Source organism: Lygodium microphyllum, chromosome 16 (genome assembly GCF_053477565.2).
Source record: "Lygodium microphyllum isolate KBCC chromosome 16, Lygodium_microphyllum_v1.1.10, whole genome shotgun sequence".
Taxonomy (NCBI): domain Eukaryota; kingdom Viridiplantae; phylum Streptophyta; class Polypodiopsida; order Schizaeales; family Lygodiaceae; genus Lygodium; species Lygodium microphyllum.
The window spans coordinates 111,418,013-111,444,014 of NC_141150.1; the positions used below are offsets into that span (position 1 = coordinate 111,418,013).

At 41.1% G+C, this 26,002-nt stretch overlaps 1 protein-coding gene across 1 annotated transcript; it reads right to left on the reverse strand.

The window, feature by feature from the left end:
- Positions 1-686: 686 nt before the first annotated feature.
- PME31 (pectin methylesterase 31) lies at positions 687-25,699 on the reverse strand. The gene is made up of 6 exons (XM_087696272.1): positions 24,992-25,699; positions 24,593-24,697; positions 3,328-3,405; positions 3,053-3,240; positions 1,731-1,907; positions 687-1,639 (listed from the first exon to the last, which is right to left on the reverse strand). The coding sequence occupies exons 1-6, from the start codon at positions 25,256-25,258 to the stop codon at positions 1,468-1,470; spliced, it is 987 nt and encodes a 328-aa protein (XP_087552398.1). The 5' UTR covers positions 25,259-25,699; the 3' UTR covers positions 687-1,467.
- Positions 25,700-26,002: the final 303 nt, after the last annotated feature.

Here is a 26,002-nt window from a genome sequence, read left to right on the forward strand (position 1 = left end):
TCTCAAATGTTGATAAATTAGAGTACCACCCTTATCAAATTAATGTAATGAGTACACCACTTTCAAGTTCATCAAAGTGACATACTTGTAAGAGCCATAACAAAGTAACAAAAAGCATCAAGACAAGAATTCAAGCAACAAACCATCAATAATTAAAAACAATAAATAGAAAAGTAAATGACATTATACTATAAACAATGGAGCAGAGCATCAAGGATCATGGTTTCCATTAGGAAAAGGTTAGCAAATACACAATCCGACACAATGCCCAATCTTGACTAGCCACAAAAACAAAAATGCATGTATTGCGTACATGTGCTTTGATGCTTTGGTTATAAATCCCTTCAAAAATGTTCTATAATCAACTTTGCTTTTAACATGATCAATGTTTTCACTAAAAGGTTGCCTTGTGTGCTAGCTACTTCACCAAGATTGGCATTTGATAGTTTGATGAGATGACCTAGGTGGCAACATTCCTCCCTCTTTATTTTGTGTAATCAATGCTGATTTCACACAAATAGAGCTAAAATGGACTTGTGTTTATTGATAGTTAAGAATTCAGAGGTTTATTTTTATAATTTGTTACATAAGAAACATAAGTTTCCTCATGAACCTTGGCCAGGAATCAAATTTTATGCTTTATTTAGCAGATCTAGGTGACAATCTTCTTCCTCTTTACTAATACATCCCTGAAACAGAAATTTCAATCTACTTAAACACATTGGAACAATAAATTCCTAAGTGATAACCTAGATAGTCAAGTCTCGAGGTTATAACCCGAAGGAATGGTGCAAATCTCTTTTACTACAATATGAAGAGGCATTCCCCCTCCTTGGGAGGGTCCACCCATGGTTCTTGCAGTGTTTATGGTAGAGGTGGGTCTAGCTCATTTTATCCAAGAGGGGTCCATTTGCACACCCACCAATTCCCTTGAAAACAGGCAAGATAGTAAGACTATCCCTTAGCAAGTTTATTTAGGCTAAGACTATCCCTTAGCAAGGATATTAAGACTATTCAAATTCATTTGAATCCTAGGCTTGATAGGAGCACGTTCCTTCAATTTCAATTGAGGGGCTTTGCATCCTTCATCCATCAAGTGTTTTGGGTTTGAAGAGAGAAACCTTGGGACAGTGAATAGAACCTGCTTGATTCTCTCAGTAACCCACAACCAGTTTTATTGATATTAGCTTGAGCAACCTCTGCAGTTCAAATGTCTAGCCAGTTGCCAAATTCATGACTAGAAGCCCTTACAATGCTAATTCCACCATCATAATACATTTGACCTTGAACAGACCTTCCTAAGAGGCCCCAGTAAACCAGTGATTGCACCCTTTATGCCCACCCTCTTACCCAACACACAAGGATTCTTTGTGCTAGAGATCCCATACAATGCTTCAGCTGATATGTGAGCTCTGCTGTGTCTGCTAGTCTTTAGTATCAGTAAAGCTTGAAGAAAAACTGACTCAATCAAGCTGATAATGGTACTGGTACAAAGGGTGCTTGCTTTGAGTTGACGCCGCCCAACCAAGACTGCTGTTGGTCAATGAATCGGAAGGACAAGAACTGCCCCATTTCTGCATCATTAGCTTGTCTAGCCCATGAGACTCTCTTTGAGGTGTTGCTTCCTGGACCTGAGCACCTGAAGGAAACATGTGGATTTAAAACACTACATTTCAATTCTCTTAAGTTCTCTCAGCTCTTCAAAAGCAGGAACAATTTGCCAACAATACCTGTATTCATAGTAGCATGCTGTCTTCTCATTTTCAGCATTACCCCAGTTATGCCAGCCAGCAGGCATAATGCACGCATCCATCCATGTATATGCAAAGATAACTCTTGCATGAGGAGCCCATGGACGTCCTAAATGCATATAAGGGGCACCCATCCCTATACCGGTAATGACACATCTGGGAAAATGAGAGCAAAGAGTCAGCTGCATATATGAATTTGCTTCTACACTAGCGACAATTTTCAGGACATGTTTGGGCTCTTATTTTTATGGACTGAGAAATTCAGCCATAAAATGGCAGAAACTTTTTGCAAGTGATGGACTGACAAAATCCAGACAAATATCCATTGAGCAAGCATTCATAATGCATGCGAGGCACATAATTCTTGTAGAATAGAAAGAGCAAAGAATCTTGTGTAACAGGTCAGATGGCAATTGCAGGGACCACTTATTGCTAGACCAAAATATTTAGTGAAGGAAATGATTAAAGCTTGAAAGCACTGAGCTTGAGACCAAATGTGGCTGCACAACGTTGTCACATGCAACGGAAACTGCAATGGCAACAGTAAGAAACAGAAATGGCTAAGAAACAATTGGGAAGTAACAGCCTAAGGCTAAGCAACAGAATGGCGATGTCAATGGCAACGGCCCAAGACTAAAAAATGGAAACAGCTAGGAAATGGGAAGCATTATAATATGTGAACTTCTTCACCATTGAAATGTGGGAGGAAACACTTTAGAGGAGCATACTCACATAATTTGACAAAAGTAGAGAGATATTCAGCAAACAATCATTAGAAAGCAGAAATATTTAGTCAATTTTGGCCACACTAAAAACAGGTGGAACAGAAACAGTGACGGCATCTCTTACGAAACAGAGTTTCCAAGTGAAAAAGCTAGGAAACAGCTGTTTCCTGCGACTATGGTGCACATTGAAATCTTAGAATTGACAGCAAAAGAGGATCTGTGTATTGCTTGGGTCTGGTGCCTTGACCGAAATCATACAGATGAGACTACAAATATAGAACCAAGGTATAAAACTTGCTGGGCTGCTGCATTACATCTTGAAGAAGAGGATCCAATCCCTTTCAAGGGGGCTGCTAGTCTTGATCGGGACATTCTTTGTGGGCAGACAATGGATATAATCTTTATCAGAATTTTGAGGCAAAATGTTTCTAATTGCTGGTGTGAACTTTTGCCTTCAATTTCCAAATAGCATAAACTGGTGAACAGTGCAGTGCTGATACTTTGTTGAGACTGACAAGTTTCTGAGTTTTCCAACCCAAAAAATCATTAGTCCAGGTGGACAAAAAACTTCCTTACCGAAGGAAGACATATCCAGTTGACTCGGATGAGCTTTTGCGCTGCTGTGCAGTTATCCAGCCTGACGATTTGCAATGGATGTGACAATGCTCCAACAATGCTGTTGCATTTCCAAATATGAAATCAACACTACCTTCTATGTAACAATCTCTGAAATAAAGCCTTCCATAATGTAGATATGCTGTATCCTGTGCCAGCATAAAACAAGCATTACCCTTTGATTGCATCCTGAAAACTTCATTGGTTAGAAAATTCAAAGCTTCAACAAATGTTACCTGCCAACCTAGAAAGCGGCAATTGTAAAAGGCACATCGATCTGCTGTGACTCGGATTGCCACAGCCTGGCCTGAACCCTATGTAGTAGCATTGAGAATGTCAACTTTCACAAGAAAAAATAAGGGTATTCTTTACCCTTTCTAACAAAGTGTCATCTAACAAAAGTTTGTAAACTTCCAAGAGAAAGACGAAGAGAAAGGGTTACAGGAACATAAATGTGTACTAACATCTTCAGAAGATTCAGTAGTATATGTAGCAATCTGCAGGCACTATAATATCCTCTATATTCCTAATCTATCTCACATGAAAAATGAGAGAGAGTGATACTAAAATCCACTGTCAGGTCCTCTTGCTTGTTAAGGCGGATTTCCCAATTATGGATTTCAGCACTAACATCTTCAGGAGATTCAGTAGTATAGGCAGCAATCTGCAGGCACTACAACTCCCTCTATACTCTTAATCTATCTCACATGAAAAATGAGAGAGAGTGATACTAAAACCCACTGTCTGGTCCTCTTGCTCATTATGGAGGAAGCAAGTTTCCTAATGATGCATTTCAGCATATTATCCAACTAAGGAACATAAAATATTGCAACCAGATTATGCTGAAATTTTCTAAAAAGAAAAAAATATTAAAAAGCCTTTATAAGGCTTATAAAGGAGGTAAAAGGGGGGAAAGAGGGGGATGACCTTAATGGCCACGGTCTTCTGATGATGTCCCCCCCCCCCCCCCCCGGGTCATTCAACACCTCCAAACGGAAAGTACTGGCTCAGCAAATCAAGCAACGACAGGTAAAAAAGTCTGTCTAAATAGAAGGACTGATGAGGTTTGTCCTTCTCCTAGTGGTCTTCTTCTTCTTCTTCCTTTTCTGCGTTTTCTTCTTCTTCTTCTTTGACTACAACTAGATAGGCCTTTTGGGACCTCTTTCTGGCGTGGCAGAACTTCTCGGTGTATCCGGTCCTTTTGCAGAAATCACAGAAGAGCTGATCCTTCTTGCCTTTGTACCTATTGCCAACATATAATGCATGCTCATCTCTAGAGATACTTGGTTCTTCCTTAGTTTTTAGCTTCTTTTCCTCCTCTAATAGTGATGTCTGGATATCAACAAGTTTAGGGTTTGGCATATTAATTAGAGTTGTTGATACATTATTATATTCAGGAGGCAAACTCTTAAGTAGAACACCGATGCAAACATCTTCTTCCATTTTAATGTTGATTCCTGCAAGTTGAGTTAGAAGTCCTTCCATGTAATTTAGATGTGTGGCGAGTGATGTGCTAGACTTCATTTCAAGCCTGAAAAACTCAATCAAGAGACCATACTTTGATGATTTAGACTGTGTACCGAACAAAGTGTCAAGTTTCTTCCATGTATCTTGTGAAGTCTCACAGTTATCCACATGGTGGATATAGGTGTCATCTAGCTCCAGTTTCATAATGGCCTGAGCCTTATCATCGTTCTTTTGCCAAGTGATAGCAAGATCCACATAACGAGGCTTCTTTTCTTTTCCAATGGTAATGGCCCAGAGGCCCTTCTTCATCAGGATCAGTTTGATGTGAGTCTACCAAGTATGAAACCCAACTCCTTTAAAACAGGCAGTTGGAGAATCTTTGCCCATGTTCGACTTGAGGAACCAACAGCAAATCAGCTTCAAACTTATCAAATTTAAGCAACAAAAGAGTTGGTTGAGATATGTCAAGAGACACAAGTGTTTAGATCACTAAAAATGAGTGTCAATAGATACTATGTTTCTTTCATGAGTCTTTCAAACCTGCAAAAATCCTTCAAGTTCTTTCAGATCCGGATCTTCCCCTTCATGATTTGATATTGGGACCTTCACGTCTGAGTGGCAGTGGGTTGTTCCAGTGCCAGAAGAGAGAAAATGATGAGATTTTTTACCTTGGTGAAGTGTGGCTATGACTGTCCTATCAAAACAGGGACCAACGACTGGTAAATGAGCTCCCTCGAGCTCCACAAGTCAAATCTACTCAAACCCTTTGAGATAGAGGACCCTCACTAATGGGTCTAACTTCCCCTAAGAGGGTTTGTACTCATTTTGCCCGAGTTGAGAGATCTAAGCCTTCAAAGTGGTCACTGTCAAAACTGCGCCCAGATTTGGGAAAATGCAAATGCCGGGCATGGTGTTCATCAAAAATCTCCTTGGTTTTTGAGCCAAGAAGTTGTGCTTGACCTGAAGAACAACTCTCGAGAAGAAAGCTCAAAGAGATATGGCCTGGTTGATGAGATATGGCTACTCCAACAGAGGTAGGTAGGTGCTGTCCACAGACACAGTTATGGCAGCGACTCTAAAAAGAGGCAATGCTGAAGCTATAGTTGCCCAATCTCAATGATTGAGGTGCCAGGAAGGAGCTCTGGAAGTAGAGAAACACTTCTTCAAAAGGAATTTCAGAGAGATTTGGCCTGTGGAGAGAGATATGAAAGCTTCAAGCTGACAGGGTGCTGTTGGCTATGGCTGCTATGGAAGCTTCATTGAAGGTAGGAATGCAAATGAAGTTGGAGATAGGGTCCAGTACTCAAACTGAGCTGAGCAAAGATGGAAAGGAGCTGAGAGGAGTAAAAGGAGAGTTGGGCCATGCTCAGCTAAGCTCTGATACCATGTGAAATACACGGGATCTAGAGCATGGCAAATGCGGAAGCTATGGAGGTTGAAAGAGGAAAAAGAAACTCATGAAGACATTAACCCTGACTAGGACAAATTGTTACACAAATGAATTAGGTTCCAAGATTGAGACTTGGACTCATAAACACAATCTTGTGTATTGACAGTGACATGATACTTTACTGGAAAGAAAAGAGTACTATCATTGCATTAGAAAAAGAGTGCAAGTACAATGCTTTATAGGATTTGAGTCGTGGTACTTTCTCCTACTGTGCATATGGGATTCTGGTCCTGAGCCCTCACTGCTTCTCACAAAGGGACTGAAGTAGGTGTGATTGCAAATATCTCAACAAAAAGGACTTAAGTATATTATCAGCAAAGCAATAATAATCCAATCCATGCAAATCTTGCCAACATTCTACAAATAGGCAAACTACAACAACCACAACAATAGGAACAAGGACATTGAGCCACATTGTTTTAACTGCAACCAACCAAGCCATTTTCGAGCTCAATATCTTAGTATGGGAATAAATGCCAACACCAACGTTCCTCGTAATCCTACCAAAGGAGAAAATTTCAATATCAAGAGACATGGGCGTGGAGCAAAGTGCTAAGTTGGGCTAGGAGCTGAACATGGAGCTGGGTAAGGAGTAAGACAAGGAGCTGGAGTTCGCCCATTGGTTTCCATTGATAAAGTGGATCCTTTTCTGGAAGAGGAGATTGAAAGATAACCTATTCATGCATAAGTGAACAACCAAGACATTGGGCAATAGTTCTCTATCATCCAAATTCCAATAGAACACCAAGGTATTTCTTTCCAAATCCTCATTGATTGTGGAGCTACCCATTCACTTATTTCCCCCAAGTATACAAGGAAACTGAAGTTAAGCCCAAAACCCTCTAAAAAACTCTTGGTAAAACCAACAAATGGAAAAGAAACCATATCAACATAAACAATCCATAATGTCTAGTTTCAACTAGGTGGTGAAGTTATTATAGCAGATTTCTGGCCCAATCAAACAAACATACACTGTGGGGCAGCTTGCAGGGCGAGTCAAATTCAAAAATCTTTTTTGAAAAATGGCCCAATAACAAGGAAAAGCAGGCAAGCCTAGGGTAGTTAGCTAAAGCTAGTCAAATCTTAAAGGGAATGAAAAAAGGAATTCCTATTTATCTTATCAAGCTTAACAAAATAGAAGACAGTAAGGATGAGGATAAGCCTTCATAGCTAAGTGAATATGCAAATGTCTTCCTTGAAGAGTTAAATGAATTACCTCCTGAGTGAGATGTAGATCATGAAATTAAGTTGGTACCTAGAGCAAAATCAGTTGGCAAAGAGACCATACAAAATGTCCATTCTTAAAGCAATTGAATTAAAGGAGTAATTCAAGCAATTGCTAGATTAGGGATTCACCCGTCCTAGCAACTCTTCTTGGGGTGCTCTTGTTCTATTCCAAAAGGTGGACAGAACCCTCAAGCTTTTATAGGGACTAAATCAAGTTACTATCAAGAATGAGTATCCCATTCCTGGAATTGACAAATTATTGGATAGGTTGCAAGGAGCGCTGATCTTTTCAGAGGTCTGGATATTATCAAATTCAAGTAAGAAAGAGGAAATCCCAAAGACGGCCTTCAATATAAGAGGCATGGTCATTACGAATTCATTGTAATGTCCTTTGGATTAACCAATGCTTCAGCTACTTCATTAGATTGGTCCAAGATATTTTCAAGCCATATCTTGATAAATTTCTCCTCAAGTTCCTTGATAATATTCTTATTACTCCAAGGAAGAGAAAGATCATCTAGGCCATCTACAAATTGTCCTAGAAAGTCTTCACAAGAACAAGCTTTTTGCCAAGAAGGAAAAGTGTGTATCTTTCAAGAGAATGATTGAACATCTAAGAGGCATCATCTCAAAGGAAGGTATATTAGTGGATCCTGCCAAGGTCAGAGACATCCAAGATTAACCACCATCCCAGAGCATCAAAGAAATCCGAGGATTTCTGGGCCTTACAAGATGACATATGATTTTTATTAAGGATTACTCCTTGATAGCAACTACCCTCACTGTGTAAGAAAATGCATCAACTATGAAGGAGAGGAAAATGAGAAACTATGACAATGAGTGAGCTGAAGCAAGAGAGTAGAGTATACTTGTTGAAACTGAAAGATAGAGTAAAGGTACCACTCTAAATTAGGTCAAGGGTTGACCTAACCAGCCTTCCACCAGCTAACTTAGGCTAACTTACTCTAGTCCCTAGTGTCACACGGACGTGAAATTTTGAGATGCTTTAATCTCACTGATAACATTTGATTAAGTTACTAATCAAATGTGCAAGGTTGTCTACACATGGAAATTATTTCATGATAACAAGACAAGGACCTCGAGGATGCAGTGGGTATCAAAGGCCAAAAGTTGTGATAAGTTATGCCAGCTGGGCTTTGGTGGTCAATTGGTATCATTTTTGACCCTAGGATAGTTGTTTGACCAATAAGTATTAGTGGTGATACTAGGGACTAGCATTAAGTAATTAATTAATGCTAGTCTAAGGGTCAACAGAGGTTGGGGACCACTTGACACATTTAATTTTGGACAAGGTCAAAAGGGCTAAAATTAATTTGGCATTATTTCATTAATTAATGGTCGTCCCTAGTATCAGTACTAACACTTATCGGCCAAACAACTATCCTAGGGTCAAAACTGACACCAGCTAACCACCAAAGCCCAATAGCTAGCATAACTTATCACGACTTTTGGCCTTTGGTACCCACTGCATTTTCAGAATCCTTGGCTTGTTATCATGAAATAATTGCCATTTGTATCACATGTGCTAAACAACATTGCATATTTGATTAGTAACTTAATCAAATGTTATCAGCTAGATTAGAGCATCTCAAAATTTTGCATACTTGTGACACCTAGTGTCACTACTTTAATGTCAAAGATACTAGGCACACACACTACATTGACACTTAAAAGTATCCACCCCATATGAGTTACATGGACACTGCCCAGAATTACATGGGTCTTGGTGAAAATACCTACAACATTTTTATGTATGGGTACATACATCAAGCTATGCTCTCTTACATAGCATCTCTCTCTAACATGATGATAATGCACCTCAATCTATTTCGTGTGAGCATGAAACACAGGATTTCATGCTACTACAATAGTACTTTGACTGTGAGAGAATGGGTATAGGACCTTCCAATGGTAAATATAGATCAGCCAACAATCTATGCAACCATACACATTCCATTGTTGTCATGAAGGTTGCCTTGTACTCAACCTCACACGACAAGGTAGCCATTGTATGCTATTTCTTACTTGGCCATGAAATGCATGAGCAGCCCGCCCAGAAAGAAACAATGTTCACTAGTAGATTACATAGTGTCTGCATCACCAACCAAATCTGAATCACTATAAGCCTGTAAATGCATTGTGCAAGCTTTCACCTTGGGAAATAATAAATGTATGTGATTGAGTACCTTGCAAAATGTGCTTGAGTTTAAAAATCCATTTCATGTCAATGGCCTTCTTACCAGGTAATAAATCCACAAGATCCCATGTAGAGTTAGTGGCAATAGAGTCTAACTCTTCTTGCATGGCCTACATCTAGTATACATCTTGTTGTTTCTCTTGCAACAAGAGGCCTTCCAAATCCACTATATGAGGAGCTATTGCTCCCCTTAAAGACAATATCAAAGAGATATGGAAACCAAGATATGACTCAGGAAGAGAGTTCAATGTGATGTTTACCAATTTTGCATCCTGAATGACCTCATCAACATTGAGTAGTTGCTCGCACAAATCATGTATGTGTGTAAGGCGACTATCATACTATCACCCTCATCCATGTTCACATTAGCCAGCTCTCCTCAGAGATATGATATCCTAGCCTCATTCCATACTACAAGCATGCGCTCAAGTATATCCCAAGCAACTTTGAGATCCTACAAGATTGAATAAGCGGAATAATAGCCCTTTTTACTAACAAGGCAATCAAATATAGCGCATATGCATCCTTTGAGTCCCACCTCCACTAATCCTCCGTAGGAGGGGGAGTAAGAGGAGGGGCAGCAACAACAGCACCAACAACCTATCCTCAAGCATTACACTAAGATGTCTAAGGTGCAAGACCTCCTAGTCGCTGCAATTCACCAGTGACATAGTCCCACAAGTCCTTTGCCACACAAGAAGGTTGCTGACCATGAAACTCCACAATGAGTAGTTTGTGCCGTCAAGTTTGTCCTCCCAAGTGAGGACACCAAGGATGCTACTCTAATTATTATGCCCTTAACATGCCATGCTATCAATGATGCAAAAAAATCAATAGCCAAATACTTCAATGCTGAAGTATAGAATGTACCATGTTGAGTACAAAAATCCCCACGGGATTAAAATGCAAGTATCAACCTATCACAAATTTTGCCAAATGTGCCCAATATCGCACAAATAAGCACTCATAGCTTGCAAATGACAGCACCGCACTGATGTACCGCACCGCCTCGAAATGTGTGCCCAAAAATACAATTTACAGTAATTTAATGCTGATTCTCACTAGATTTTATTGAATCTCCCTTAAAAAATTTGCCAAATCTGACTCTCATCGCAATTTAATGTTGCTATACCACCTCTTATCTACCTTGGAATGTGTGTCGAGCAAAAGCCCTAAATTTCTTCACAAAATTTCAAAGAAATTGAAGAAATTTATACCTTACAATCCAAATTTCTGCAAAAATGTCACCCTCAGGACGCATACCAACAGTGAACAGCAACTAGAATCTGTCTCATGATGGAGACCAAAGCCTTTAGACCAAACAGCCCTAGATTTCTTGTGCAAGTTGGGAAAAAATTAAGCAAGACGAGATGCCGGTGTCGATTTGTGCATTGGAAGCCAATTCAAGCCAAAGCCCCAAATTTTGGGCTCCTCGAAAAGTGCGTATAGATCAAGACCTTCGGGTTAAGTCAGAATGGAATCAATCGACATTTCTACGGTCAAAAATGGCGGCTAAGTTAGCTACGCAAGCGGCCCAAGTGGCAACAATGGTAGTAGCAAGGAGGTTTGGCAAGAGCTGATGGCGCACTAGCTAAGCTACCATGGAGAGTGCGGCAAAGGAAACAATGGCTGGCGCAACAAGCGTTGCGCACAAGTGCTCCAAGTGTGGCGCAACATTATCCTGGGTGGTGCTAGCGCTAGTGAGACAGTCATCACATGCAAGGAGGACAACGAGGCCAAGCGGAGCTAGTGCTACATCAAGTGGAGCAAGTGGCGACAAAGGCACTAAATGCACGCAGACAAAGTGGACCAAGCGGTGCAAGCATTGCAAGCTCTTCAGTGTGCAACAGGCAAAGCAAGTGGTGGGTGGTACGAGAGGCACTGGCACTGCCTGTGCACAAGTGAAGGCCAGTACTATAGGGCAGTATAACAGTGGGCGCAACTGGCGCACTAGGCTTCATGAGCAGCCAATGGTTCTAGCAATGTTGGTGCTACCTAGGTGGCACTAATGGATAGAATTTGGGCAGCACTTGATCTTCAACTCCTGTTCTGAAGCTGCTAGACTTCAAGAAGAAATTTGAAATCATCATCGATACTAGCATCATGGCACTAGGATGCATCCTTACCCAAGAAGGATGCCCAATTGCGTATTCCTCTCGCAAGCTTAACCCCTATGAAAAGAATTATGCCACGCATGATTTGGAGGCCTTAGCAATCATTCATGCTCTAAAACTCTGGCATCATTATTTGCTTGGTAGAAATTTCATGCTTGTGAGATTGATTACAAAAGTCTCAAGTGGATTTTTGCCCAATCAAACCTTAACATGAGGCAAAGAAGGTGGATTGAAGTTCTCCATGAATTTCATTTTGAAATCAAGTTTCATCCTAGGAAGAACAATATTGTGGCTAATGCCCTGAGCAAAAAACTTTCTTGAAATTTCTACTTCTGGAAGAGCCTACCAATAGGGGATTTCTTAGAGCTTGATTTTCATGACTAGTAATCCTATTCTAGTAGCAGTAACGGCCGAAATCCCTAAAGATCCCGCTTACCTTGAGACAAGAAGGACTATTCAAGCAAGAGGTTTAAATGGGAAGGCCAAACACAAACATTATCACATCGAAGGAGAGTTTTTGTAATACCAGTACAAGTTGCATGTGCCTAATAGTTGGGATCTAAAAAAGAAGATCCTATAGGAAGTGCATGATACTCCAATTGCCGGACATACCGCCTATGCAAAAACAATAAATGTTGTAAAGCAATGGGCTTTTTACAATTGAAGCCCAATTTCTTTAAATTTGTTTATCAAAATTTGGGGTTTTTTATTATGGAGTCCTCTGCTATCAAATTGAGGCCTTCGATGTTGCATTGAAGATCACCCGAGCACTCATGCCTTTAATATTGAATGAAAAATGGCCTGCCAAAGCATCAAGTGCTTGGTGACATCGTCGCAAGCAATCAACATTTTTTGTGATGTCCTCAATATCAACATCAAAGGGAGATTTTTATCCTGACAAAAATTTTAACAAGTAAAAATAGTATTATAAGATTAAAAATTTAAAAACACAAAATAAAAAAATTACATAGTGTAGGAATCGATTAGACACGAAGATCAAGGCAGACTGTCGTAAACGCAATCTGAGAGAGAGAGAGAGAGAGAGAGCGAAAGCAAGGAGTGTAGAGTGTGAGCACGTTTTTGGTACAATGACGAGTGTACCACTTTAGGCTTTTAGATAGATATATATATGCAAGTACAATGTGCTAAGGATGTGTTCACACCCATGCACATATAAAAGGCACGATGGCCCTTTATTCCCAATAACCTCCCACCTAAAGGCAATGTGCCTTAAGAGGAGAAAAGAATCAGCTAAGTCTAGGTATGTACAAGGCTGAAATAAATATATCTATCCAACTCCCATCATCTGTCAGCAATGAGCAAACCACTCTGCTAGAAGACCCTTTGTGAGAAGGTCTGCAGGATTATCATCTATATGCACTTTGGCAAGCTCAATGCTCTTGTTGTCAAGTGCATCTCTAATGAAGAGATACTTTACCTGTATGTGCTTTGTCTTTGCATGAAAGACAGGATTCCGTGCTAGCATGATAGCACTCTGACTATCACAATGGAGAACAGGTAACTCTCTGATGCCAAGCTCTCCCACTAGACGTGAAAGCCATAAAGCCTCCTTGCATGCCTCAATGGCAGCCACATACTCTGCCTCTTTAGTAGACAATGCAACACACTTTTGTAGCCTGGAGATCCAAGAGACTGCTCCTATGAAAGTAAACACATACCCAGAAGTGGACTTCCTACAGTCCGCATGACCAGCATAGTCTGCATCCGTAAAGCCAACAACAAATGCCTTCTGCTTTCCAAAGCAGATGCACAATTCCTTTGTGCCTTTGAGGTATCTCATAATACCTTTCACTGCATCCTAATGCTTCTTGCCAGGGGTTGCCATGTATCTGCTAACCACTCCCACTGCAAAGGCAATGTCAGGACTTGTAGCAACCATAGCATACATCAAACTGCCAATAGCTGAAGCATATGGTATCTTGGCCATTTCAGCCTTCTCATCATCAGATGGAGGGATGTCCTCTGCACTAAGTTTCACATATGGAGGCAATGCAACCCCAATGGTTTTCACCCCCTCCATATTGAAACACTGCAAAACTTTGGAGATATACTCCTGCTAAGATAGATAGAGTAAGCCTTTCGATCTTTCTCTAAGTATTCGCATGCCAAGAATGTGATTTGCATCACCAAGATCCTTCATGTCAAAGCTGCCATGAAGACTTTGCTTTAGTGAGTCCAAGGCATGAGCATCCCTGCCAGCAATCAACATGTCATCAACATACAAAACCATGATAATTAGACTGTCATCTGCTGCCTTCTCGGTGTACAAGCAGTGATCCACTTGACTTCTATGAAAGCCTTGGGACTGCATGAATGTATCAAACTTATGATACCATTCTCTTGGTGCTTGTTTCAGCCCATACAAACTCCTTTTGAGTTTACATGCCATTTTTTCCTTCCCTTGTTCAACAAACCCTTCAAGTTGCTGCATATACATATCTTCATACAGATCACCATGTAAAAACGCAGTCTTTACATCCATCTGTATGAGCTCCATATCCTCAACTGCAACCAAGCCCAAAATGGTTCTCAATGTAGTCATCTTGACTGCATGAGAGAAAATCTCATCAAAGTTAATTCCATGCTCCTGCTTGTACCCTTTTGCAACCAATCTTGCTTTGTACTTTGGTGAGGAACCAGAAGTGACCATCTTGTAAACCCATTTGCATGGAAGGGCTTTCTGCCCTTTAGGCAACTGCACCAAGTCCCAAGTGCCATTTTTTTCAAGAGACTCCATCTCTGTCAGCATGGCTTTATACCATTCTTGCTGTCCTGTCTATCCATTGCTTCCTTGGAGCAAGACAGTTCATTACAGTCTGTCAACATGACATAATCAGCCACATTAATTGCACCAGGAACAAACCTATCAGGTTTTCTAGTAGCCCTAGACAATCTCCTAACCCAATGGTCATTGTTTGCCGGCTGTTCCTGCAAATTTCCATTTTCAGCATGCTGTCCTAGCATTTCAGCCTGCAAATCAGCATTAACAGCTTGTTGTCCTAGCTGTTCCTACACATGTAATGGCTCATTTTCATGGGCAATAGCTGGCTGATCATTTCCAGCATCATTTCCTGCATTTATAGGTTCACTTACAGCAGGTATTTGCTGCTGTACAGCAGGCACATTTTGCTGTCCAAAATGTATTTCTTCCCGGAATACAACCCTACGGACCTCCTCAGTCTTTTCGGGCTGTTTGTGCATGCGATCTTCCCGGAAAATAACGTCATTGCTGCATACTACTTTCCTTTTCTCGGGATCCCACAATTTATACCCCTTTTCACCCTCGTCACCATATCCTAGGAAAATGCATTTACAGGACTTTGGCTCAAGTTTGCTACATTTTTCTTTATGAATGTGCACAAAATCCTCGCAGCCAAACACTTTTAGATGAGCATATGAAGGTGGCTTGCCCGACCACGCTTCTTGGGGAACTCCCCTCCCCCCAAAGACCTATTTGGTGACCGATTAATCAAGTGAACGGCTGTCATAACAGCCTTTGCCCAAAAACCATGGGATAATACAGCATGAGACAACATCGTACGGACCTTATCTTGTATGGTCCGATTCATACGCTGCAACTCCATTTTGGGGCGAATTATGAGGGGCAGTGAGCTCCCTCTTTATCCCTTTGCTGTCACAAAATGCCTGAAAGGCCTTGGACACATATTCCCCACCATTGTCAGAGCGAAGACACTTAAGTATCTTATCTGTCTGATTTCAGCCAATGCTAAGAATTTTTTAAACTTATCAAGCACTTCATCTTTGCTGCAAATAGAGTAAACCCATACTTTCCGTGTAGCATCATCGACAAAGGTAACAAAATATTTCTTTCTCCCTAAAGATAATCCTGGCATTTGATATACATCCGAATGTACTAACTCTAGAGGAGAAGATTTCAAAGAAAGAAATTTTTTATGTGACGTCTGTGCATGTTTGCCATAAATGCAATGATCACAATGCTCAAAATCAGCATCCATTTTCCATCACCAAAGATGGTATGAAAACCATCATCATCTAGTTGCCCTATGCTAATCAAGCTCTTCTTGGGTTGAGGTACATGCCGTACATGCTGAAGTGTAAAGACAGAGCCATGCTGAAATTGTAATTGCACACTGCCAATACCTACGATCTCACATACATAGTTGTCCCCAAGATGAACAACACCATGTCGACCCCCTGTATAGGCAGAAAACCACTCACGATGAGGAGTGACATGAAATGAAGCACCTGAATCAAGAATCCACGTATGCATGTCATCATCTGTATCTGCAAGTAAAGTATATGCACCAAAATGTGAAGAGACAAAGAGTACATCACTCCCACTGTCGCTGTCATGAGTGACTACATTCACCTCTTCAATTTTTACACTGCTCTTCTTAGGCTGATTGTCCTTCTCTTCCTTGCTATCATCTGTCTTCTTGCCTTTTCCTTTCTCTTTCTTCCATTTATAGCACTCACGTTTAAAGTGACCCTTCTTGCCACAACGATGGCATTCAACATCTTTGCCACGTGATTTACTGCGTCCCTTGCCATCATATTTGCCCTTTTGCTGTGACATGCCCCTAGTATGCAAAGCACTGGAAGACTTACTGGATGCATTGTTCTGCCGATTCATCTCTTCCATAAGTAGAGCACTCTCTACATCAGCATACAAAAGGATCACATTAGAATTGCTCATAGCAATCCTGAATGTATCGCAACTCTCTAGTAGAGTGCAAAGCAAGAAAGTAGCCTTAAATTCCTCATCAATCATGAACTTCAAGGCAACCAGCTGGCTGAAAATGGAGTTAAACTCACTCAAGTGAGTAGACATTGCTGTACCTTCTTTCATACGCAAATCCATAAGCTTTTTCAGCAAATACACTTTGCTTGCAGCACTCTTCTCTGCATACAGTTCTTCCAGTCTAGTCCATATAGCATATGCAGAATCCAAACCTTCAATGTTGAAGAGCAAGGCATCAGAAATCGATAGCTCTATGGTTGAGCATGCAAGCTCATTCAACTCATCCCAATCATCCTGATCCATATCCATAGGCTTTGCCCCTTTGGTTTTGATCGGCCTTGCCTGCTTCTTTTGTAATTGGATATTGTAGCACCGTTTTTGCCACACTGCAAAATTATGTGCGCCTTCAAGCTTCTTTATGTGCATCAGATTACTGCTGTCATTGCTGCCAGCCATGATTTTCAACCCAAATGTGACCAAAAAACCAGCAAATGCAGGCCCAAACTGTCACCCAAGTGACCAAGGTACAAACAAGTACCAATCAGCAATAAATGACCACGCAGAAGTACAGATTTCAGATCTGTAATTAAATTTTCAGAAGCACCAAACCATGAGCTACAACATTATCCAATTGATTACAGCTGTTCCAAGGGCATGTGCATCACATTACATGAGAAATCCCAAAATTTCAGCTGCAATTTCTGTTGTGCATGTACCCACGGGCATGAAATTTAACACGAACGGTCAAAAGCCCCAAAATTTTGTGCTTAAAGCGTCAAACACGCATCTGCATTTCCTCTATCATGCATAGGACTGTCCAATTTTGCCAAAATAAAGTAATTTCAGCAAAACCCCCAAATTTTACCAAGTGTTGATGTCCAAATTGTGCAGAATTCAACCTATATGTACATAAAATGACCAAATGCTGCACAAATTTTGCCCAAACTGCAAAAACCCCAAGTTGCACGGGGTCCAATGTGCATCAATGTCGAGAAATTGGGTAAATTTCAGCCCAATTTGGACATGTACATTAAAAGCCCCAAATGTCGGGGACAAAATGTCACAAATTCCTGCAATTTCTGGGACAGATTTGCTTGTCGTGCATCAAATTCCCCAAATCTGGGAAAAGCCCCAAATTTTGTGGGTCAAATGTTGAGAAATTTCACTCAAATGAGCAAAATTTCAACAATTTTGGCAAAATCTCCAATTCAAATGCGCATAATGTCTGCAATTCCAACGCAGATGCCTCAATTTTTCACGAACAGTGCTCAATCTGGCGGAGCCTCAACTTTCCGGGCCAAAATTGCACAAATTTAATGTTTTATGCTTGCAAGTGTGAACCCCGATTAGAGGAAGGAGTTTGAAAAAATGATTTTTTGAAAAAAAAAGATTTTGGGTAACGGGTCTGTTGACCCGTCAGGCCTGTCTCCCATCCTCCCCGTCACGCACTCGCCCCACTGTCACTTGGTCGTCGTGCAACGCACCGACTACTCCCCCTGTCGCCTGTTACGCGGCAGTTACTCTCCACAGCCTGTCCGCTCGCCGTCCTGCCACGAGCCTTATCGCACAGCTGAAGCCCGGCCCTCTCACACTCTCCACAGCCCGTCCGCTTTCTGCAACTCACGACTGTGATTCTCCTGCTCGCCTTTGAGCTATCTCTTGCCAGCTCTGGTCTTCTACCTTAACTTGACGATCGTCTGCACCTTACACTCTAATATCAGTTTGTAGGAATCGATTAGGCACGAAGATCGAGGCAAACTGTCGTATGCGCAGTGAGACAGAGACAGAGAGAGAGAGAGAGAGCGAAAGCAAGTAGTGTAGAGTATGAGCACGTTTTTGGTACAATGACGAGTGTACCACTTTAGGTTTCTAGATAGATAGATAGATATATATATGCAAGTACAATGTGCTAAGGGTGTGTTCACACCCGTGCACATATAAAAGGCACGATGGCCCTTTATTTCCAACATATAGTCATGTGCCCAATGCCTTTGAGCCATGCTAAATCAATAGCCATGTTGCCAAAATATCGACAAACTAGCAAAGATTTCATATGAATAGGAGGATTAGGCTTTATGGCACTAATCTATAGATGATTCTAAGCAACCTCCTCTAAAGTATTTTGGGATTTATCCTACATAGCTTAGTCTAACCGATGGTTGGGTTTGTAGAGATTGCAATAGCTTGGGAGACTAGGTGAAGGCTACCCAGTGACAAAACACGCTACCACTTATCAAATTACCCATGCAAACTGGATGAGGATTGGATTGTTTAAGAGTTGGCAGTGGGTCATTCCAGCCATTTTCGATGCATTGTGGAGGCCAACAAAGAGAGGACAGAGCATTTTTACAACAAGCGCTATCAATTTGTGAGCATTTCCAACCAGCTAGAGGGATTTGTAAGCAAACAACTACTCTCAAAAGGTGATCAGCAGCTAGCAACTGCCTACAGGGCTAGCAACAGCATCAACAACTCACAAATCTGCAAGCAACAACATTTATGCTGTCCTATATTAGGGCAGCAGCAAATCTAGGCACTTTCTAGCAACAAAATTATGAAATTTCACTCTACACCTTTCTTTGACAATCCCTCAACAAATCTCAACAATTTCTAGCTTGGGGTGAAGAGCAATTGAAGAAATTATTGTTGAAACCCTAAAATATAGCAAAAATTAGGGTTTCCATCCTACTTTGTGATGATCTTTTTGCCATTTACTTAGATATGAGTTCCAGTCTTCTTGCTCTACTCTATACTCTTCTTGTGGTTGCAAGATTGCATTGACACAGAGAGAGAGAGAGAGAGAGAGTGTGTGTGTGTGAGGGAGTTAGTAAAAGAGAGTTATACTCTACAACCACTAAGACCACCCTTCCTTCTTGAAAAGGGTGGTAATTCCTTGTTCAAGCACTTAATTACAGCAATCAACAAATGAACATAACTTAAAATGCACAAATTACCTTAATAATCTCAGACATTGGACACCCCATTGAACCGAAAACTAGCATCCCTTTTGGTATTTCTTTAGCTTAATTGCTAATGGAATGAGTACAAGCTTAGATTCATAATCTCCTTTGCTATTCTAAAAGCCCCTTTGCTATAGCAACAATCAGCAATCAATTTGGACCAATTGCCCCTTCATTTTTCACCCAAGACCTACACAAACGGAACCTCCAACAAGCCAATTGCTGCCCCAAATTACAATGAATGGGCTATATCTAAATTCCCTAACAATCACACAAATTTCAGGGGCTGAATTCAGTGTGCAATACCTTCACCAATTGGCACAGATCCCGAGGTGGTTGTCAAAACCTAATTTCTAAAGAAATTTAAGATTTGCAGCAAAGATCTCTCTGCTTTCCACCAAATTTGACTAAAACATGATCCAAAAGCCTGAGAAATGCTAAGATTGACTAAACACAAGCTAGAAAAGGTGAGAGAACGCCAGAAGAGAGAAAATCGAGAATTCTTCGTGAGAAAGGCATTCAGATTGACCACAGCCTGTCAAATACTACCCACCAAGAGCTGTCACCTACTGCCAAGGATGCTAGATTTTGCTATTGCCAACCATCAGCTGCTATCACCAGCTCTAGGAAGCCTCAAAATTGCTATTGCCTGCTGTCGATTGCTCTTCTCCTGCCCCTAGCTGCCTGAGAAGGTCCTTCAATGGTTGTAGATCAGACCAACAGTATCTCCTCCCTCTCTCTTGCAAGATACACTTAATATCTCTCTCCAACCTCGAAAGACGTTTTTCAATCTTGCATGGGTATTTTTACTAAGTGGCAACCTTTTAAACCCATTTTTCAACATTATCCAACCATTTAATTCATTTTTAAAATTAAATAATTCTGAAAATTAAATTCAACCCTTTTGACCCTACCCAAAATTAAATGTGCCCATCCATAATTTAATTGGCTAGGCCATTTATAACCTAAAGTAGTCCCCAACCTTTGTTGACCCTTAAGACTAGCATGCATTAATTAATTAATGCTAGTCCCTAGTGTCACCACTAACACCGCTATCCTAGGGTCACATCTAAGACCAACTGATCAACCAAAACCCAGTCAGCATAACTCATCACAACTTTTGCCTTTGACACCCACTACATCCTCAAGGTCCTTGGCCTATTATCATGAAATATCTACCACATGTACATCATATATGCTTAAACAACCTTGCACATTTGATTAATAACTTAATGAAACGTTATCAACAAGAGTAAAGCATCTCAAAATTTCACATTCTCGTCACAAACCTCCCCCTTGAAATACCTGCAATCATCCTCGATTGCACTTCATTGTGCCAAAGGAGAGCATATTGCATTGGAATTTCCATAAGGCATTACAATCACAACATTGCATACTATTGTCCAACCATCCTACATGCCCCAAACCTGTAGAAAATTTCCAGCCAACATATGTATAGCATAAAAATGAAAATCAGTTAAGAACTGTTGCTAGAAACTCATTGGATGCATCCATAACTCATGTTTCTCAATTGTTCTGACTATCAGCCATAGAAAAGCATTACTTCAGCATAAAGCATAGCTAAAACTATCAATGGCATTTACTAACATGCTCTTATCCATGGAACTAGCTGTAAACCATTGAAAATTGAGCATAATCTGATCATAAATTGATCAGTTCTAACCTAAGAACTAATCACAAACTGCTGCAAATGTGACTCTAAACTGATCGCAAACTTATTGCAAAAAACTGACCAGCAATCAATGTAAAAACTGAAGCAAAACTAATCCCAAAAGTGACCATAAATGGTTCTTAAACTGGTCAAAAACTGAGGTGAAGCTTATCAAAATTTTTGTCTCAAAATTGAGACAAAATTCATACCAAACTAATCATAAGTTGATGCAAAAGTATAGTTCGAGTACCCAAGTGAAACTCATACTCATCTACATACATCTCACAATAACTAGAACATTAAGCAGTAACCTCATGGCAAACATATTGTCAACACAGTACCTTAGATGCATGTTGATTACATTCGAGATCCACTACATATATAAGCTGTCCATAACTAGAGAAGTAGAAGTGTTACCTCCCCCTTGAGCATCAGGCAATACTCCAGACCCTTGCTCTACTGCATCTAATTGGACCCAAACTAAAGTCCGCTCTAAGCGAAGGCATCTAAGTAAAGTTGCAATGACTAAGAATGTTCTTACAAGTCATCCTATTTCATCCATTTGGCATCCATTGGTGAATAATTTTGAAATTTCACTCTCTCCTGGAAACTTTACCTTTGACCCTTCTTTTCTTGTGTGCCAAAATCTATTGGAGTATCAAAATCTTATCCAACTCCTCAACCTCAGGCTAAATTTCAGCAAACATATCCTCTGGCACATCACCAGGAAAATGCCTCAACAAACTGACATAAAAGGCATTGTGTATCCACCAATGTAGAGGTAGTTTCAGCTGATATGCCACATCGTTGATTTTCTCCAACACCTGGAAGGGCCCATTGTATCTCATACTCAACTTTGGATACAGTCTTTCTCTTCCTTTCATCTTTTTCAACCTTGCCTTTTCAAAACACAGCAATACATAATCGCCCTCCGCAAACTGCAAAGCAGGTCTATGACAATCAGCTACCCTCATTTGCTTTTCCTCTGATCTCTAAAGTGGATACTTTCTCTCATTTGCTTTTCCTCTGATCTCTAAAGTGCATACTTTATCCTTGCATAGGCTGCATCCAAGTTTTCCACATAACAGTCAACCTCAAAGATCTTATCCTTAGTTTCCAAGATAGTCGATATCTTCTTGTCACACTCAACCACCTCAAATGGAGCTTTGCTAGTGGAACTATGCACTGTGTTGTTGTAAGCAAACTTAACCAAGGGCAAATACTGCTCCCACTATATCTTGTGGTCTGAAACATAGCACCTCAAAAGATCTAACGCTGTGGAATTTGCTTCCTCAAACTAACCATCTGCCTATGGATGGAAAAATTATGAGAATTTCAGCGTGGTACCCATACTCTCAAACAACTCATTCCAAAATAAGCTGATCATCCAAGGGTCTCAATCACTAACGATCAACTCTTGCATACCATGATACTTAAAGATATGCTACAAAAACAAATAGTGTCATACGATCAGCCTTTATTTTCTTTCTCATTGGAATAAAATGGGCTTGTTTGCTAAACTTGCAAATGATAGTCTATATCCCATCATTCCCTGTAGGTGACCCAAGAAGCTCAAAAATTAAGTCCATTGCAATGCTCTACCAAGGCCTATCTAGAATAGGCAAGGGCTGCAATAAACCTGGCATCTTTTGCCTATTATGGTTTACCTTCTGACATACAATGTGTGTCCTGAGAAACTACCCTATATTATGCCTTAAAGCTAGCCAATAAAAGAAATGCTCCACTGCCTTGACCATGGCATCAATACCTCTATGTATTGCATATGGAGAAGTATAACTTTCAGTGATAACTCTAGGCCTTAACTCCTTTGTGACGTCTATGCATCATCAAAAATCCGTCTCTTAGTACAATGTGCTCATGCCTTTGGCCATTGCAAAGCTCATCATAAAACATTAGCAAAGTTCGAATCAGCAACATATTGCTCTTTCATGGCATCCAACTCAGTGTGATAAACCAGACTAGCAGCTAAATTTTGTGGCTTACATGACAATGCATCAGCCACAACATTCTTTTTACCACCAATATGTACAATCTAAAAATGAAACATAGAGAGAAAAATCACTCCTCTCATATGCTTCTCTAACAACTTTGTTTGCATCAAAAAGTACCTCAAAAGTCTAATGGTTTGTCTGCACTGTAAAATCAGTCCCCAACAAATAGTATTTCCACATAGATAGTGCATGAATTACAGCCAAGAGCTCTTTCTTATAGACCTCCAAATTCTTTTTTGCAACGTGGAGAATTCGGCCCTCATTTGCACAATATCAATGCGGAGATGGGGATAGTGTTCTCTCTCTCGAGACTCCACACTAGACCTATCTTCGTATTGTTACCAACATGGAAATAGAGCTAGTGGCTTTTCTCTCTTGACATCAAGTTTCAAGCACCTTCAAGTATCACCTTGCTTATTGTTATGCTATCAAGTTTCCCAGCCATGATACAAGTGCTTCTATTTCTTCTTCATTCTGTCGAACCATTGTAGGGAGCAGCATTTCACTCCCATTTCAGTTACTGATGATCCTCATTACTAACACCCTTGCAATATAACTTCTCTTAGTTCTTCTATAAGTGTTGCTGCCACTCACCAGCTATGACAGTGCAGATATCTTAAGCCAACCTGGTGTCGCCAACTCTTTGGCTCTCCACAGCCCCAATCCTAGAAAACAAAGGCCTTAGATCATCTTATCATCATTTGATTTCATTCATCATTCATTCATTCTCTGAGTTTCTGAGTTCATGCACTGCTAGTGGTTGTAGTACATACACTTCATTGTCTCCACTACAAATCCTACCATTTATTTACACCATTTGGAGCTTGGGAATCGTTGTTGGAGTCCATGTCCACACATAAAAGATATTGGCTCTGCCAAAAGGACCATAAATGGGCCACCTGGACATCACAACTACTTGTGGGGAAGTCACCAAGTCCAAACACCAGTCAATGAGCCACCGTCAAGGTTGCGTGATGATGAGAGCCCACATGGCCAGCACTGCTGCTAGATGTCTGACAGCCATCCTTCCATTAGCAAATATTGTTCACTGATTACAGCCCACCTTAAGTCTACCAAAAGAGACTTTAAAATTGTGGGCTTGGGATAGGACAGGATCAGCCAAACTCCAATTGCAAACTGACTCCTAAGGAGTGGTTGCCCTACCACACTTAACTTCCTCTAAAGCAATTTTTTTTAATGGGCAAATTTGATGGTGCCCAAAAAGCAGACAAGGGATTTACCCTTCATAGTTTTTTTGCATGGATTTAAAACAAGTTCAGGGTCAAAGTTTTGCCCTTCTTTCTCTACCAGATGACTGAAAGAGGAATAGCCCACGTGAGCTCCAGCACCTCTCCCTGCTCCCTAACCACAGCCTCGGTTGTTGAAATTTAGCCACCAGTACTGTTTTCTCCCCTTCCCATCATTTCTTGTGTGTGACAGTTGCCAAACACAGTTCCCAACTTCTGTCTTCATGTACGTCCATTCAGGGTAAAGCATGAACTCTCTGCTTAACTCAAACGTATATCTCTATTATAGTTGGTATACTATCCATAGTGGTGGGATTGCTTGCAGTCAAATAGTTTACCTAAGTTACTTTGGCTTGCATACGGACTGTGATAAAAGTCATAAGGCCATACCTTTGGAGCTGAGTTCTCAAAAGTGATGCCCTGAGCTACAAAATCTTCTCCTTCTACAATTACAGTGCCACAGCCAAAAGTACCAGTTCCAATCACTCGTGCTGCCTGCAAACAACTGACAAATTACATTAGGATCCTTGATTGACTGAATTGTCTATTACCCTTTAGAAAGTGAAACGTAGGAACGAAGAAAAGAGTCACTGTAGGATTTGTAGGGTTCAGATGTGTTACTAATATGTCTACAGAATTCAATGAAGAGAAATCGCAGTTAGGCTGAACAAGCCAGATGCTAACGCTTGATTCTCTCCATTCAGCACCCAAGGTAGGGAAGGAGGGATAGGAAAGCATTCAAATTAAACAATTGAAAGTGAATAGAGTAGGTTTCGAGGATGGCAATACTTGATGGTGATCAATGCTGGTTGCGGTGTTGGCCCAAGTGAGGACGGTCGTCTCAGGGCATTCTCCAATGAAAGTGATCATGTTCTTGGATTTGGGCACATAGATGGGCTGCTTGTAGAAGCCAGGCCTGATACAAATGATGGTCCGTTCACGGTTGCAAAGGGGCACTGCATCGATGGCGTCCTGCACACTTTTGTAATCACCCGATCCATCTTGAGCCACTGTCCAGACCTTGGCTGCTTTGACGGCAGCCTGGCGATCTGCCATGGAATGGGAAGTGGGTGTTGCTGTCCGGGCCGACGCCAGGAACCTTTGCACTCTCTTGAGCTTATCCACCGTGGTGAGGGAGAGACAGGGGAGGCTGTCTCTCTGTCGAGAAAGAAACAGGGGAGGCTGGAAGACAGGGGGAGGCTAGGCTCTGTGTAAGAGAAACAAGGGAGCTAACTCACTGTCCGGCCGCGAACCTTTGCGCTCTCTTAAGCTTATCCACCTTGATGAGAGAGACAGAGGAGGCAGCCTCTCTGTTGAGGGGAGGCTGGAGACACAGGGAAGCAGCTAGCTTCTCTGTAGGAGAAACAGGGGAGGCTAGCTCACTGTTTAAGGGTCGATGCCGCCTGATGGGCTGCGCGCACCCTTCGACTAGAGAGATTGTTAGACGGTGGGTGGGACTCGAATTGGCGGATCGAGTGGAAAGACGAGCTGGGTTTTTCCAAATTCCCACCCCGGCTCACACACAGACAAGGAAATTCGGGAGCCACGTCAGCTGATGCTGGATCAGGTACTTTTTCCGTGCCCCGTGGCTCTGGACTCCCTAAGTCGTCCTTGTTCACGAGGGTCTCCGTTCTAAGGTAACCTAAGAGGCAGGAAACGTGCAGGTCAATTGACCTGGACGAGTCAAGCTGGTAGCTACAATGACCAAGACATTGACACGATTTCATTTTGACTTTGTCAAAGACAGGAACTTTGGATGTAAATGGAATCACCTTCCACCACAAAGCTGCTTAGATTTGA

Excerpts from the sequence above, each read along its gene's own strand:
- PME31 (XM_087696272.1), bottom strand. The coding sequence starts at position 25,258 with ATGGCAGATCGCCAGGCTGCCGTCAAAGCAGCCAAGGTCTGGACAGTG. Across the intron at positions 24,698-24,991 it reads CCAGCATTGATCACCATCAA|GCAGCACGAGTGATTGGAAC; the intron begins GTATTGCCATCC and ends AGTTGTTTGCAG. Across the intron at positions 1,908-3,052 it reads ACTGGATATGTCTTCCTTCG|ATGTGTCATTACCGGTATAG; the intron begins GTAAGGAAGTTT and ends TCATTTTCCCAG.